The 16001-nt window shown below is 43.9% G+C and overlaps 1 protein-coding gene across 1 annotated transcript; it reads left to right on the top strand.

Moving 5' to 3' along the window:
* Positions 1–303: 303 nt before the first annotated feature.
* Positions 304–2039, top strand: LOC142440253 (glyceraldehyde-3-phosphate dehydrogenase-like). Its single transcript, XM_075542739.1, has 2 exons — positions 304–443; positions 1352–2039. Exons 1-2 carry the CDS (start codon positions 304–306, stop codon positions 2037–2039), a joined length of 828 nt encoding a protein of 275 aa, XP_075398854.1.
* The last annotated feature ends 13962 nt before the right edge of the window (positions 2040–16001 follow it).

Here is a 16001-nt window from a genome sequence, read left to right as displayed (position 1 = left end):
GCCAGTAAGTGTTCCTGCCTTTAAATCTCCACTGGTGTGTTTCATTTTCATTCGTCTGTGTTTTGTCTGCTGCTCATGGCCCTTTCACTCTAAGTGCTAGGAGGGCAGCACACTGGTGGGCCTTGTATTTCTCCAGCTATAGCCCCTGAGATCACTGCCATTGAGTCAATCCTGACTCATAGTGACCCTGTAGGGCAGAGTAGAGAGGCCCCTGTGAGTTGCCAAGACTATAGTCTTTCTCATCTTTCTCCCCCCATGGAGGGCTGGTGTTTTTCAACTGCTGACCTTGTAGCTAATAGTCCAATGTGTAGCCACTATGCTGCTAGGACTCCTTGGATTGCAGCCAAACAGTATGAATTACAGCTTACTGTAAAGAAAATCAACATCCTCACAACTGGACCAGTAGATAACATCATGATAAATGGAGGAAAGATTGACATAGTAAAGGACTTCATCTTGCTTGGATCCACAGTCAATGCTCATGAAACAACAGTCAAGAGACAAACGACACACTGCATCAGGTAACTCTGCCGCACAAGACCTCTTTTAAGTGTTGAAAAGCAAGGATGTTATTTTTGCAATAAGGTGCACTTGACCCAAATCATGGTATCTGCAATTCCCTCATTCGTATGTAAATGAAAGTTGGACACTGAATAACGAAAACCAAAGAAGAATTATTGTATTTGAGTTCTGGTGCTGGAGAAGAATATTGAAAGCACCACGGACTACCAAAAGAATAAACAAATCTGTCTTAGCAGAAGTACAGCCAGAATGCTCCTCAGAGGCGAGGACGGGAAGACTTTGTCTCACATACGTTGGACATTGTGGGGAGAAACCAGTCTCTAGAGAAGGACATCATGCTTGGTAACGTAGAGGGTCAGTCAAAAAGAGAAAGGCTCTCAACAACATGGGTTAACACAGTGGCTGCAACAATGACTGAAGCATAAGCGCAATTGTGAGGATTGGGCCAAGACCGGTTAGTGTCCCTTTCTATTCATAGTGAATTCATAGTGATTCATCGGGTCGCTGTGAATCAGAACCCAATCAGTGACACCTAACAAACATAAAAAATATATATTTCCAGAAACTAACATAGACTCTATCTAGACACCCCTGTTGATTAAGCAGGCTTTTTGATAGCCATTACTTTTTGCTCTAACCCTCATTACCACTCTATAAGAAACTATCTTTCCTGGCTCCTGCTCCTTCTCATGAGTCAGGCAGCCACATCTTCCGGTACAGTCCCAGTCGCATCCTGAAGACACCATGGTGAAGATCGGAGTAAACATGTTTGCCCTCATTGGATGCCTGGTCACCACCGCGGCTTTCAACTCTGGCAAAGTGGGCATTGTTCCATTAATGGCCCCCTCATTGACCTGAACTACATGGACCACATGGTCCAGAATGATCCCACGCATGCCGAATTCAATGACTCCGTCAAGGCTGAAAATGGGAAGCTTATCATCAAAGGGAAGTCCATGTCCATCTACATCTTCCCGGAGTGTGATCCCACCAATACCAAATGCAGCGAGGCTGGTGCTGAGTATGTCATAGAGTCCACTGGTGTCTTCACCACCCTAGAGAAGGTTGGCGCTCACATGAAGGGTGGTGTCGAAAAAGTAATCATCTCTGCCCCTTCTGCCAATGGCCCCATGTTTGTGATGGGCATGGACCATGAGAAGTATGACAACTCCCTCAAGATTGTCAGCAATGCCTCCTGTACCACCAACTGCTTAGTCCCCCTGGCCAAGGTCATCCAGGACAACTTTGGCATTGTAGAACTCATAACCACAGTCAACACCATCACTGCCACCCAGACCGTGGATGGCCCCTCTGGGAAACTCTGGCGTGATGGTCATGGGGCTGCCCATGACATCATCCCCACATCTATTGATGCTGCCGAGGCTGTGGGCAAGGTTATCCCAGAGCGGAATGGGAAACTCACTGGCATGGCCTTCCGTGTTCCCACCCCCAATGGGTCAGTCATGGATCTCACCTGCCATCTGAAAAAAGCTGCAATGACATCAAGAATGTGGTGAAGTAGATGCCAGATGGTCCCCTAAAGGGCATCCTGAGCTACACTGAGGACCACATTGTCTCCTGTGATTTTATCAGTGACACTCACTCTTCCACCTTTGATGCTGGGGCTGGCATTGCCCTCAAGGACCACTTTGCCAAGCTAATACTGTACTCTCATTCTACAGATGAGTAGCTCAGGCCCCAAATGATGCCAACTTGCCTGAGATCACCTTAGGGATGAATAGAGAAGTTAATCCAGACCTTACTGGACGCTTCCAGAGAGTCTCACATATTCTTAAATGCCATAACTCTTCTGCAACTCAAAGTACTCATAAGCAAACACTAAATTCTTTTTTCATTTAAAAATATATTGAAAATAAGTGAGAGACCCCATCTCTTCAAGCACCGATAGATGTTCATGGCATCCTTTTTCCTATAGTCCTTCCAGACATATGTACACATGACACACAAAATAGCAACCGACACTGGCACTTTGTACAAATATAGACCATTGGTTGGAGGTGCTCTTAACCATAAATGGGATCGATCTGTCCCCTTTCTGTGACATGCAGTTTGTCCACTTTGGCAATCATGGACTGAATGACTTCCATCACTCGCATGCCCCTTCTCCCTTTCTGCAATGGCTGTACTTTCATTTAGCTGGCATTTCTCTTTCATGTATTCAATTTTTGTACTTCCACTTCCTTACAAATGATAATACCAATAGAGTCCATTGCAATGTGCAAATTGTGGGTCTAACATATTGAAGAGTTACAGAAGCATGGCCATTGTTAAAGCATGTCTCAGTGTCTCTGGAGTCCTTTTGCATGCTGCAATTGGCACCTTGAGAAATCCTGGCTGATCTCATTGTTTTGTTAGTTGTTTTTTTGTTTTTTCAGATTTTGTAACAGCTTTATTGAGGACCCCTCGTGGCACTGGTAAGTAAGTGTTGGCAGGGTTCAAACCGCACCAACTGCTCAAAGGGAGAAAGTTGAGGCTATTTGCTCCTCTAAGGATTTTGACTGAGTCAATAAATTAGTTGTGTTTTCTTTTAGATTCTGGTTCTAAGGTGTGCTTTACAATACAACAAGGAGCCCCAGTGGTATCGTGGGTTATAGACTGGCGTCAGTTCAAACTCACTAGTTTGCCACGGAGAAGAGTAAGTATTTACAGCCTCAGAAACCCACACGGCAGTTCCACTCTGTCCTACAAGGTCACTGTGAGTCACAATCAACTTGATGGCCATGAGTTTGGTTTTGCATACAAAAAGATTGCATACAAAAGATTGTCGTAGTATCCGAGAATTGTTTGTAACGGAACCACAAGTTGATGACTTTAAAGGACAGAACTTGATTTTCTCACAGGCTAGAAGACTGAATTCAGAATGTGGTTTTAGGGGGAGATCTGTTTTTGTCTACTTCAACTTCTGGTAGTCAGCAATATTTGATTCCTTGGTAGCAATCTTCTTCCACTTGTGCTCGTATGTCTTTCTGATTATGCTACTTTATTATTATCACTTAGAAGTGATTAGGTTTCCAGGGAAAACAAGTGAACTAACATCAATGGAAAGAAGGTTGTAGGATGCCTAGTGGGCCTTAATCAAGGGCAATGTAGCAGCAAGGAATTACTAAACCCAAATGAAGGCTGAACATGATGGTGGGACAAGAGGAAAGTAAAAGGGAGTAGAGGAAATAAGCAGGAGGCAAAGGACATTTATAGAGGTCTTAATACAGTCATATATATATATGAATAGAACTATGTGCTCATATCTATATATTAAGAAGTAAGGTTGCAGGTGGACATTGGGCCTCAACTCTAGTACTCCCTCAACACAAGAACACTTTGTTCTAACGACCCGGAATTCTGTGATGCTCACCTTCCCAACACGGTCCCTGAAGACAAAAAAACTTCATAAGCAAATGTGGTGAAGAAAGCTAATGGTGCCCAATTATCAAAAGATATAGCATCTGGGGTCTTAAAGGCTTGAAGATAAACCAGTGGCCATCTAGCTGAGAAGCAACAAAGCCCACATGGAAGAAGCACACCAGCCTGTGTGATCAAGAGGTGCTGATTGGATAGGTATCAGGCATGTAAGACCCATAATAAAATCATACTCAATGTGAAGGGGGGGCACGCAGCATGGAGTGGAGATCCAATGCCCATCTATAGACAATTGAACATCCCCTCATAGAGGGATCAGAGGGAAAAGATGAGCCAGTCAGGGTGCAGTATAGCACCAATGAAACACATAACTTTCCTCTATCTCTTTGGTGCTTCCTTCCCCCCACTATCATGTAGATTAGACCAAAACAAGCACACTGCTACAGATAAGAGCCTGTAACACAGGGAATCCAAGATAGCTAATCCCCTCAAGACCAACAATGAGAATAGAAATATTGCGAGGGAGTGGGGAGAAAGGGGGAATCGATCACAAGGATAAAAATATAACCCCCTCCGAGGGGAACCAATAATGCAAAAGTGAGTGAGGGGCAATGGAAGATGATATAAGATATGCAAATAATAATCTATAACTTATCAAGGGTTCAAGAGGGAGGCTGGGCAGGGGGGAGGGGAAGAAATGGGGAGCTGATATCAGGGGCTCGAGTGGGAAGAGAATGCCTTGAAAATGATGGTGGCGGCACATGTGCCAATGTGCTCGACACACTGGAGGAATGTATGGATTGTGATAAGAGCTGTAAGAGACCCCAATAAAAGTATGGGGGGGAGTGATTAGATTTAGGACAACCTTACCCTGATATGGTCCTATTAACGTGACAACAAATGAACCCTGTTCATTTGTTATGTTGTTGTTATTGTGAGGTGCCATCAAGTTGGTTCCAACTCATAATGACCCTATGTACAAGAGATCAAAATTGCCTGGCCCAGCGCCATCTTCACCATTGTCACTGTATTTGAGACCATTGCTGTAGCCCCTCTGTCCATCCGTCTTGTCGAGGGTTTTCCTCTTTTTGTTTGCCCTCGACTTTTTCCAGAAACTGGTCTCTCCTGAGAACATGTCCAGTGTACATGAGACAAAGTTCTGCCATCCTCAATTCTAGGCAGCGTTCTGACTGTACTTCTTCCCAGACAGACATGTTTCTCTTTTGGCAGTCTGTGGTATTTTCAATATCCTTCATTTCTATCACCAAGACCTTATTTTCAAACTCGTTTTCCTTCCTCTTTTCTTTCAACTTTGGGATTCAATAACCAATAATTATCAGTACATCTTGATTGCATATTTGATAAATCTCAGACTGAAGACATTAGTAAACTACTTCAATTTCTTCATCACTAGTTTTAGTGGTTGGTGCATAAACCTAACTAATAGTTGTTTTGAGTTTCCTTGTATTCAGATAGATACTATCCTAATACAGATAGCATTGTACTTAAAGATTGATCTTGAAATGTCTTTTTTGACTATGACTACACCATTCCTCTTGAATTTGTCATTCCTGCCAGAATAAACCATATGAGTGTCTGATTCAAAACGGCCAATACCAGTCCGTTTCAGCTCACGAATGCATGGGATATCAATCTTTATAAACCCCATTGCATTTGACAACTTCCAATTTTCCTAGGTTCATACTTTGTACATTCCAACTTCCAATTATTAATAGATGTTTTCAGATTTTCCTTTTCATTTTAAGTTGTGCCCCATCAGCAAATGACGATCTCTAAGCCTTTACTCCATCCCCATCATAATTATCAGCAATACTGTGAGAAAGCATAGTCATATTTTTAGTGCCTTTTGACCTAAGGGGCTTATCTTCTGGCACCATCTCTAACAATGTTCTGCTTCTGTTCATGATGCCTTAAGTATATGACAATTTTTCCACTGATACACAGTGGCTAATTCCTCAAAAGTCACCAATTGATTTTTTTTCATAGCCTATTCTTCATCTGGAAATTTTGCTGAAACTGGTTCACTTTGGGTGATCCTATTGTTATTGGAAATTCCAGTGAAATCCCAGCATCACTGCAACACATAGCCACCTCAGCATGACAAACTGACAGACAAGTGGTGGCATTCCATTATAGGGATTGCGACTCCAATACTTTCTTGAGCAAGAGGCACATTTTTTAAAAAAAATAATTTTATTGGGGTGTCTTATAACAATCCATACATCAATGATATCAAGTTCACTTGTACATATGTTGCCATTTTCCTTTTCAAAACATTTTCTTTCTAATTGAGCACTTGGTATCAGCTCCCTTTGGTCCCTCCCTCCCCTCCCCTCTCACCCTCGTAAAGCCTTGATAAATTATAAATTACATATATATGTTCATATCCTTTTAAAATAATTTTATTAGAGGTATATACAACTCATCACAATCCATACAAACATCAATTTTGTAAAGCACATTGGTACATTCATTGCCCTCATCATTCTCAAAACATTTGCTCTCCACCTAAGCCCCTGGCATCAGCACCTCATTTTACCCCCTCCCTCCATGCTCCTCTCTCCCTCATGAACCCTTGATAATTTATAAATTATTATTTTGTCATATCTTAAACTGTCCAACGTCTCCCTTAACCCACTTTTCTTTTGTACATCCCCCAGGGAGGAGGTTATATGTAGATCCTTGTAATCAGTTCCCCCTCTCCAACCCACCCTCCCTCCATGCTCCCAGTATCGCCACTCTCACCACTGGTCCTGAAGGGATCATCTGCCCTGGATTCCCTGTGTTTCCAGTTCTTATCTGTACCAGGGTACATCCTCTGGTCTAGCCAGATTTGTAAGGTAGAATTGGGATCATGATAGTGGGGGTAGGGGAAAACATCTAGGAACTAGAGGAAAGTTGTATGTTTCATCATTGCTACCCTGCTACCTTACACCCTGACTGGCTCGTCTCTTCCCCATGACCCTTCCATAAGGGAATGTCCAATTGCCTACAGATGGGCTTTGGGTCTCCATTCAGCTCTCCCCCTTATTCGCAATGATTTCATTTTTTGTTCTTTGATGCCTGATACCCGAACCGTTTGACACCTCATGATCACACAGGCTGGTATGCTTCTTCCATGTTGGCTTGTTGCTTCTGAGCAAATGGCCCCTTGTTTACCTTCAAGCCTTTAAGACCCCAGACATTATATCTTTTGATAGCCAGACACCATCAGCTTTCTTCACCACATTTGCTTATGCACCTGCTTTGTCTTCAGCGATTGTGTCGGGAAGGTGAGCATCATGGAATGCCAGTTTAATAGAAGAAAGTATTCCTGCATTGAGGGAGTACTTGAGTGGAGGCCCAGTGTCCATCTGCTACCTTAATACTAAACCTATAAATATATGCACATAGAGATCTATTTCTCCATTCTCATATATAAATGTATTTGCATATGTACATGCTTTTATTTAGACCTCTATAAATACCCTTTGCCTCCTAGCTCTTTCCTCTATTTCCTTTGACTTTCCTCTTGTCCCACTATCATGCTCACTCTTCATTTGGGTTTCAGTAATTACTCTCAGTTACATTACCCTTGATCACACCCTATCAGCATCCTACACCCTCCTCTCCACCGAATTGGATCATTTGTTGTTCCCTTGTCCCTGGGTTTGTTAACACCACTACCTTTCCCCCCACATCCTCCTCTTCCATGTCCCCCTGGAACTGTCGGTCCCATTGTTTTCTCCTACAGGTTGTGCATCCAGTCTATCTTATTTAGACAGACCTGTGGAGATAATAACATGCACAAAAACAAAAGAGAGCAAAACCAAGCAACAATATACAGCAAAACATCAACAACAAAAAGGCCAATGACAAAAAAAAAGAAAGAAAGAAAAGCTTGTAGTTAGTTCAAGGACTGTTTGTTGGCCTTTAGGAGTGTTGTCCAGTCAAGTCTGATGGGGCACCAAGTCCTAGCCCCAAAGTCTATTTTGGTTATTCCCTGGGGACTTCGTTGCTCTGTTCCCCTTGCTGTTCTGTTCCACACCCTTAGTGTTTTACCTCGGTGTGTTGGGATCAGATCAGATGCAATTCCCACACTGTGTCTCCAGTGTTGTCCCCTGTAGGGCTATGGGTCAGTGAGGGATGTCATGTCTCATAGTGGGGCTGGCCATATGGTCTTTTCTGTGCATTGGATGCTCTGAGCAGAAATATTGTCAAGACTTAGTGAGCCAGGATGTGCTCCACTCTCTTTTCTTCTCCCTTCATTTGCTCCCATGTGCTCTGATCAGATATGTCCCTCTCCCTGAGCTGAAGATTCAGTGCTGTCCTCTAAAATAAGTTCTTCTGGGGGCAGGACAAGTGTCCACATAGTTGGGATTGGGGCCGGTCCCTCAGACCTCTCCACTGGTTCCCTACTCCATATATATTCATATCTTACACTGTCCTCTGTCTCCCTTCACTCATGTTTCTATTATTCATCCCCCTTGAGGGGAGGGGGTTTATATGTCAATCATTGCAATGGGTTCCCCTTTCTCCACCATCTCCTCCACTTTCCCTGTATCTTCGTGGTATGGCTATTCCCATTTCTGTTCCTGAGGGCTTTATCTGTCTTAGATGCTGTGTGTCAAGAGCTCTTATCTGTACCAATGTACATACTCTGTGAGGTAGTTAGTTTATTTATTAGTATAGTTGTATTTGTAGGGTAGAATTGGGGTTATGATAGTGCAGGGGGAGGAAGCATTAAAGAACAGAGGAATATTATGTGTTTTGTCAGTTCTATGCTGCACCCTGGCTGGCTCGTCCCTTCCTTGTGACCCTTCTGTGAGGGTGTGTTGGACAGGGTTCTCTAGAGAGACAAAACCAGATTGCTAGTAATTATATATTAATATGTTTATAAAGATAGACATATAATACAAGAAATTAACCATTAAATTATATAGATAGATAATACAAGAAATTAACAGTTAAATTATAAAGCAGTGAGGCACTAGCAGTCCTTTAAGGCTTGAGAGCCACCAGTTGTCAGTCCCCTTCTGTAGAGAGAGCTGGGCTATATATACCCAGGCAGCAAATAGCAAGGCAGGTCACCAACTGTCACCAACTGTCGGTCCCCAGCTGCAGAGACAAACATTCCAATCCTGTGGGATTAAAGGGACCTCAACTTACAGCGACACAGTCCACAGGCTAGGCATCCCACAGGTAGTGTACCCCTTTAAACTGAGGCACAGAACAAGCAAGGCAAGGCTCACCAAGCCATTTATCCCTCTGCCCTTCAATTAAGCCTACTTGTGTTTATCGGCCAGGCTGGCACAATAAACTATCGCAGAGGGACTGTTCAATTGTCTACAGATGGGTCTTGGGTCTCCACTCCTACTCCCCTCATTCACCTGTATACAATTGTTTGTTTTGGACCCTCTAATACCTGATACCTGATCCCATCAACACCTCATGCTCATACAGGCTGGTGTGCTTCTTCCCTGTGGCCTTTGTTGCTTCCTTGCTAGATGGTCACTTGTTTTACTACAAGCCTTTAAGACCCCAGATGGTGTATCCTCTGCCCCCCAACCCAATTCAGCATTTTATTTGTTTCGATGCATTACATCCTAGAAAAAGAAGCCCAGGATTGTCCCTCCTGTGTGTTTTCGCCTGGCGTCCTCATGGTCCATGATGCTGGCGGAGGTCATCAGCACCTTGAAACAAAACTGGCGGGAAGGGAGTAGTAGGTTGTTCTGTCACATCTCTAGATCTTTGCGCTGCACTTCAGGTCTAGGGTCGATCACTCCACACTGGTTAATCTGCCCGTGAGCGTCACTCAATTTCCCCAGCTCTGGGATCATCAATGATTTCAAATTCACCACTGTGGCCGGGCTTCATCATCACAGTTAGAACCGGACAATGACCTTGGAGCATGGCCCAATAAGAACTTGGCACTTGCCTCTCTTCTTGGGATTATTGATGCTCTTGAGAGCGTCATCCAAGATGTTCATGGGCACCATGATGGCAGCACCAAAAGATGTTGGAAAAAGGAAGGGAAGGGCAAGCACATGGAGTTACTATTCTGTATCTTTTTATAGTTGAGCTGCACCAGCTTTCTTCGCTACATTTGCTTATGCACTCATTTTGTCTCCAGCAGTTGTGTTGGGAAGGTGAGAATCACAGGATGCCAGGTTATAGAACAAAGTATTCTTGGGTTGAGGAAGGATTTAAATAGAGGCCCAATGTCTGCTTCCCCACCTTAATATTTAACATAAATATGTGCATATAGACCTATATCCCTATCACTATACATAAATATATTACATATATACATGTTTATATTTATACCTCTATAAATGTCTTTTGCTTTCTAGCTCTTTCCTCTGTTTCCTTTTACTTTCCTCCAGTCCCACTATCGTGTTCAACCTTCATTCGGCTCTCAGTAATTCCTCTCAGCTAAAATGCACTTGATCAACCCCAACCAGGCCTTCTACGCCCTCCTCAACATCAATTTTAGGTCCTTTGTTTTTCCCTTGTCCCTGAGTTTGTTGGCTCACCACTTCCTTTCCCCTGCCTCCTCCTCTCTCATGTCCCCCGGAACCATCTTTCCCATTGTTTTCCCGACATTGTTTATACTGCCGATCTTATAGAGAGAGACTTTTTTTAAACCCACAATATGAACGTTTTCTGATCACGTCATAAGAACAAACAAATCTGTCTTGGAAGAAGTACAATTAGAATTCCCTTAGAGGGGAGGATGGTGAGACTTCCATCAGGGATTAGTCCTTGGAGAAGGGCATTATCCTTGGTAAAGCAGTGAGCCAGTTGGTAAAGCAGAAGACATTCCAGGAGGTGGATTGATACAGTGGCTGCAACAATGGAGTTAAACATAGCAGCGACTATAAGGATGACACAGGGCTGGGGCGGTGTTTTGTTTTGTTCTGTTGGACTATCTTAGAGCTTAAATTCTATACACTAGGTTTACAGTGATATCCCTAAAACCATTTTTCCATATACACATACATTCAGCCTCCATTGAGTTATTTCTGACTAGTGGCCTGCAGTGTGAGAAGCTTTGCCTTCCGGTAGAGTGTGTTTGAAAGTAGAGTACCACCACTTCCCACCCAGCCCAAGAAGGGCAGCCTCCCCATCAGGCATCTGCCTGTGTGTATCTTGATGGAAATTGGGTTACTCGGGTCAAATCGCCATGCATCATATCCTGAGGGCTTTGAATGAGGTTCCTGAACCAATCTTGAAAACTGTCCTTATCTTCCATAGCATCCCAAGCACGGTCCCTTCCCCACTGTCAGCTCTGCAGGGTTCCATTTGCAACTGCAATGAGCTGAACTGCCAACCATGATTTTGTGACAGTCTCCATACTTTTCATACTCCTGAAAGAAGTATTGGGGGGGTAAAGTCCCCAAATTAGCAAATCAATAACCCACTGTTATCAAGTCGATTCTGACTCATCTGGGGTTTCCAAGACTATAAATCTTTACTGGAGTAAATAGTGGCTGGTGGGTTTGAACTGCTGACCTTGTGGTTTTAGTAGTCCAACACTTACTAGGGAGTGCCAGCCGGGCTCCTTCACATTCTCTATAATTCCATCTTTGACCTTGTAGTCTTTAAGAGGACTTGGATGGGGCAAGGGAGCATGCCTATGAGCAGAGGAGGTAATCGCTGGTAAATGTTTGCTGTTCCACTCATCCTATATAGCATTGCTGACGTCCCAGGGACTCGGAATTCCAGAGAGTTCAGGATGTATGGGAAGTCAACAAGACTTAAAGTGAGTACAAGGCAAGCTGTTATATTTCTGACTGAGTAAGGGGGGGGGGGAATGTGCTGACAGCCCTTCAAAGGCCACTTCGTCTGTCAAGGAGATCTTTGGTAAGTATCTTCCTCATAGAATTTCAATGCATTGACAACCCACTTACTAGCAAACCGTTTTCACCAAAGGAGGAGGGAAGACTAGCAGTCCACTGTTCCTTTTCCTTTGAGTCCTTCCTTACTCATCAGGGAGTAGAAGCTATTCGTAAAGTGTGATGTGTCAAGAAATGAAATAGAAAACAGAAGCTGGTCCAACAGAAGATATCTGTATATGTGTATTTACCTTTCCTACAAATTTATCCATAAATATGATGATGGTATAACTCATTCTGGTGTATTGGAATCATTGATTTGTATATGTGAATTATATATCAATAAAATGTTTTTAATTGTGTGATATTGATAACTCTGCATATGGATTAAATGCTCTTATATTCGCATTTACCTGCCATTGCACACTGTAGATATAGAGATCTGTGCTAATAGTTCATTTATTTTCATACACTTTTATTAAACATCAGATAGAAAAGCACCCTGACAAGTCATGAGAGAGATCGTCTCTTCTGCCACCCAATCGATTCCAGCTCAGCGACGCTATAAGCCTGAGTCACCCTCTTGAAGTTGTGTTATATGTTTTTCTGTTCCTCAATACATGAAACCCAGGATTGGTGAACCTATAGAGACAGCAAGTAAAATAAAAGTTTCTGGAGGGGGGTTCAGTGGTGGAGAAGGGGTGAAGGGGAGAAGATGTCAAGTAGTCCATGTAAAAGAAGAACATTTGGAAACAGATTGTGGTAGCAATTATATGATTTTTCTTGATGTGATTGGACTATGGAATGATATGATATGATGTGAGATATATATAGATATAGATATAGATATATAGATATAGATATATACTAAGTAGAACTGCCCCTGTGGGATTATGAGGGTAGAAAACATCATTTTTCTTCTGTGAGTGGCTGGTGGTTTCAAACTCGTAACCCACTATGCCACCAGGCTCCCATGGGTGAGATCATTTGCTGTTGTAGCTGTTGTTGATGATGATGTTGTTGCTCGCTGCCCTCAAGTCAGTGCCAACTCCTAGTGATGCTATGTAGAACAGAAAAACAGAGGGAAAAGATTTTTACACAGGAGCCTCCAAAGGTAGCTGGGGAAAAATCCATCTCGCTTTTCACAAAAACTTTTCGGAACTCCCTCACAGTATCTTTAATTTTCCTTTTGCTTCTAACCAGGTGGAAAGAGAGAGACACATTTTCATTTTGCTCTGGGCCCTGCAGATTTTATATCAGGCCCAGCTCTTGAACCCATGGCCTTGACTTGTGGTTCTTTGCTGTCACACAGGGGTTCAGTTGCAACAGTGTATTAAGCTAGGGTGTCTTACCCTGGGTCCCGAGTCAGGAGTGCTGCCCATTGTCCATAAAATGCTGCCATGTCCGCTCACTCCTCTCCTCCCCTGTGCCCACAGCCTGCTCTTCCCCTGCAGTTCCCTGCCTCTCACCTGTCCCTTCACTAGCGTCCTTGGGGGTGCATTCATCCATCTTTCAGGCTGAATATCTGCCTTCCCGACCAGACAGACCATGAGTTTACAGAGGACAGGAATCTTTGTGCCCTTAGCATTCAGATTAGAGCCTGGGGCAGGGGTGGTGCGAGTTAGGGTGTAAATGTTTGCTTATCACAAAGTGAGATGAAAGTCAGCATGTGGGGAGTGATGGTCCTTCATTCACTCAATTTCAGCCTTGATCTGCCTCAGATGCATCCTCCTTTCCATCAGGCTCTCCCCCCAACAGGAGTCCTGGTGACGTAGTGGTTACCAGTCAGCTCCGCTGGAGAAAGGGCTTTCTGCTCTCCTTAGAAATTACAGTCTCTGAAACTCACAGGGGCAGTCCTATGTGGGATTATAAAGAGACTTTTCCCCAGCTTTGTCTCCCTCAAAGGCATGCCAAACATTAGGGGCTTTTTGCTAGCATATGGGGCAGAGGTCAGAAGCTTAGAGACCTCCTCCCTGAAGGCAGTCAGTCACCAGACTAGGCCCCGCTCCCTGCTGCTAAGGACAATAGGGTACCTCTCCCTAAAGGCTTGTGACCATTAGCTTGGTTCCTGTAGGTGGGGTTCACACCCTACTGATCATGGTTTCTATGGAGATCCAGGAACAGGTCAAACCGGCTCAGAGACATCCAAAGTTAGGCTGCCATCCTGAATCTAGGATCTGCCCATCTTGCCACATGTGTGCCCCCAATCCCTCCTCTTCCTATTGCGTGGATACCCCCCCCGTCCATTACTGTATAACCTATAGTGAAACCCCTTCCTGTGACGTATGACTTTACCTGTAATTAGTGGGTTTGCACCACCCCCAAATATATGTAGGGCTGGGTTAGCAATAAAGAGCTTTATCAGCTCCTCCCTTGCCTCTCCTTGGCTCCCCCTCTCCTCTCCCATCCTTGCTCCCCTGTTCCCTTTCCCCTTGTCTTCCTCCCCCTCCCCCTCTCTCCACGTGTACCACCAAGCGGAGTTGAGGTGAGCATTGATACTATGAAATGTGTCTGACTCCATTATTTCTCTCTTCTATCTCTCATGGTCTTTATGACTTTGCCATAATCTTTACTTATTATCGCTGTACAACTGCGCCTTCCGGACCCGGGATGATGTGCTAGGGGCTGGATTCCCCTTTCAGTCCTACCCTGTCTTAAAGGGTTGCTACGAGCCAGCAAGGCCTGCATGGCAGTGAATTTGGTTTTGGAGTTTCTCCCCACTGTGCCTAGCGAAGATCACCAGCACTTCATTCATATTTGACCACTGTAAAGCTGTTCACAATCCAGCGCACCTCCCCAACTACCGTTGGATCTAAACACACACACACACACACACACACACACACTTGTTCCCTGAGAATTCACTTGCTGCTTTGTCAAATAGTGGTCCCGTGATTCTATCTTTGAGCCACACCTCTTCTCACATTGTTTGCCAGAGTTTAGGGATCGAGTGAAAACTATGGACCACGTGTGTTAAAATATCATTTAAAATGCAGAAAACTTATATTTCAAAGGAACTCAATTCTAGTAAGTTATACAATATTTTAAAATCAATTTCTAATATAACACTAAATGCGTTAATCTACTTGATAACATACTTAATGACATACTTAATAACAAGATCTAGCAATATATCTAATAATTACCACAATTTTTGAAAGACTAAACATCATAAGTGGTGTTTCAAGATGTCTGCAACAATTTTGAAGCGACGTTAAAACCTGCGTGGGAAAAAAAAGACTGCGTGGCTTTTATTTGGCAAGGCAGTCCCCGGTCCAGTTAATATGTCTGTGATTTGTACCCTCTATTCACAGTGCAATCAATTTCTGCTAGAGATTAGGGACACTAGGATAGTTGGTTTTTCCATCCAAGTTCACAGGCCCCCACGGCCCCCAGTTGTTTAGCACTATCCCCATAGTAAGAGGGGAATACTTTCACGGAATACCAGTAAATGAGTGAGACCCCAGACCTCATTTCAACATTGCAACCACAGTCTGTGGGCAGTAGATGGCGCCAACAACAAGACACTCCCACTCATCAGCATACACAAAAAGAACTAGTAGGGGAAAGTGGAACTGCTCCTTAGGGTGTCTGAGACTGTAAATTTTGACCTAAGCAAACACCTCATCTTCCTCCTGAGAAGCAGCTAGTGGGATAGAACCTCCAAGCTGCAGGTTTGCAGACCGACACTCAATCCACAGTGTTCCCAGGCTTCCTACTGTTCGGTAGAGCTGACCCAAACAGGCCCCACTCGCAGGCCCAGACTCACATCTGCTGAAATGACTGAGAAGCGTGTTTGATTTGGGCATGAGTGGAGACCCTAAGCCCATCTGGAGACAATTGGACATCCCCTTACAGAAGGGTCACAAGGAATAGATGAGTGAGTCAGGGTACAGTATAGCACCGTTGAAACATACAACTTTCCTCTAGTTCTTTAATACTTCCTCCCTACCACTATCATGACCCCAATTCTACCTTACAAATCTGGCTAGACCAGAGGATGTACACTGGTACAGATCAGAGCTGGAAACACAGGGAATCCAGGACAGATAAACCCCTCAGGACCAATAATGGGAGTAGCGATACCAGGAGGGTAGGAAAAGGTGGGGGAACAGAGGGGGCACCAATCACAAAGATCAACACATACCACCCCACATGGGGATGAAGGTGAAGGGAGACAGCAGACCATGTAAGATATGAAAATAATAGTAATTTGTAATTTATCTAGGGTTTATTAGGGAAGGAGGGGGAGGGGGGAAATGA

The sequence above is a fragment of the Tenrec ecaudatus genome, chromosome 2 (genome assembly GCF_050624435.1).
Source record: "Tenrec ecaudatus isolate mTenEca1 chromosome 2, mTenEca1.hap1, whole genome shotgun sequence".
NCBI lineage: Eukaryota > Metazoa > Chordata > Mammalia > Afrosoricida > Tenrecidae > Tenrec > Tenrec ecaudatus.
The sequence above is the reverse complement of the archived record's forward strand: the minus strand, read 5'-3'. Positions and strand labels throughout refer to the sequence as shown.

Bases quoted from the DNA above. Each gene is read 5' to 3' on its own strand.
- LOC142440253 (XM_075542739.1), top strand. From the start codon at position 304: ATGTGTAGCCACTATGCTGCTAGGACTCCTTGGATTGCAGCCAAACAG. The intron at 444-1,351 runs AAAGGACTTCAT...AAGTGGGCATTG, and splicing joins GGAGGAAAGATTGACATAGT to TTCCATTAATGGCCCCCTCA.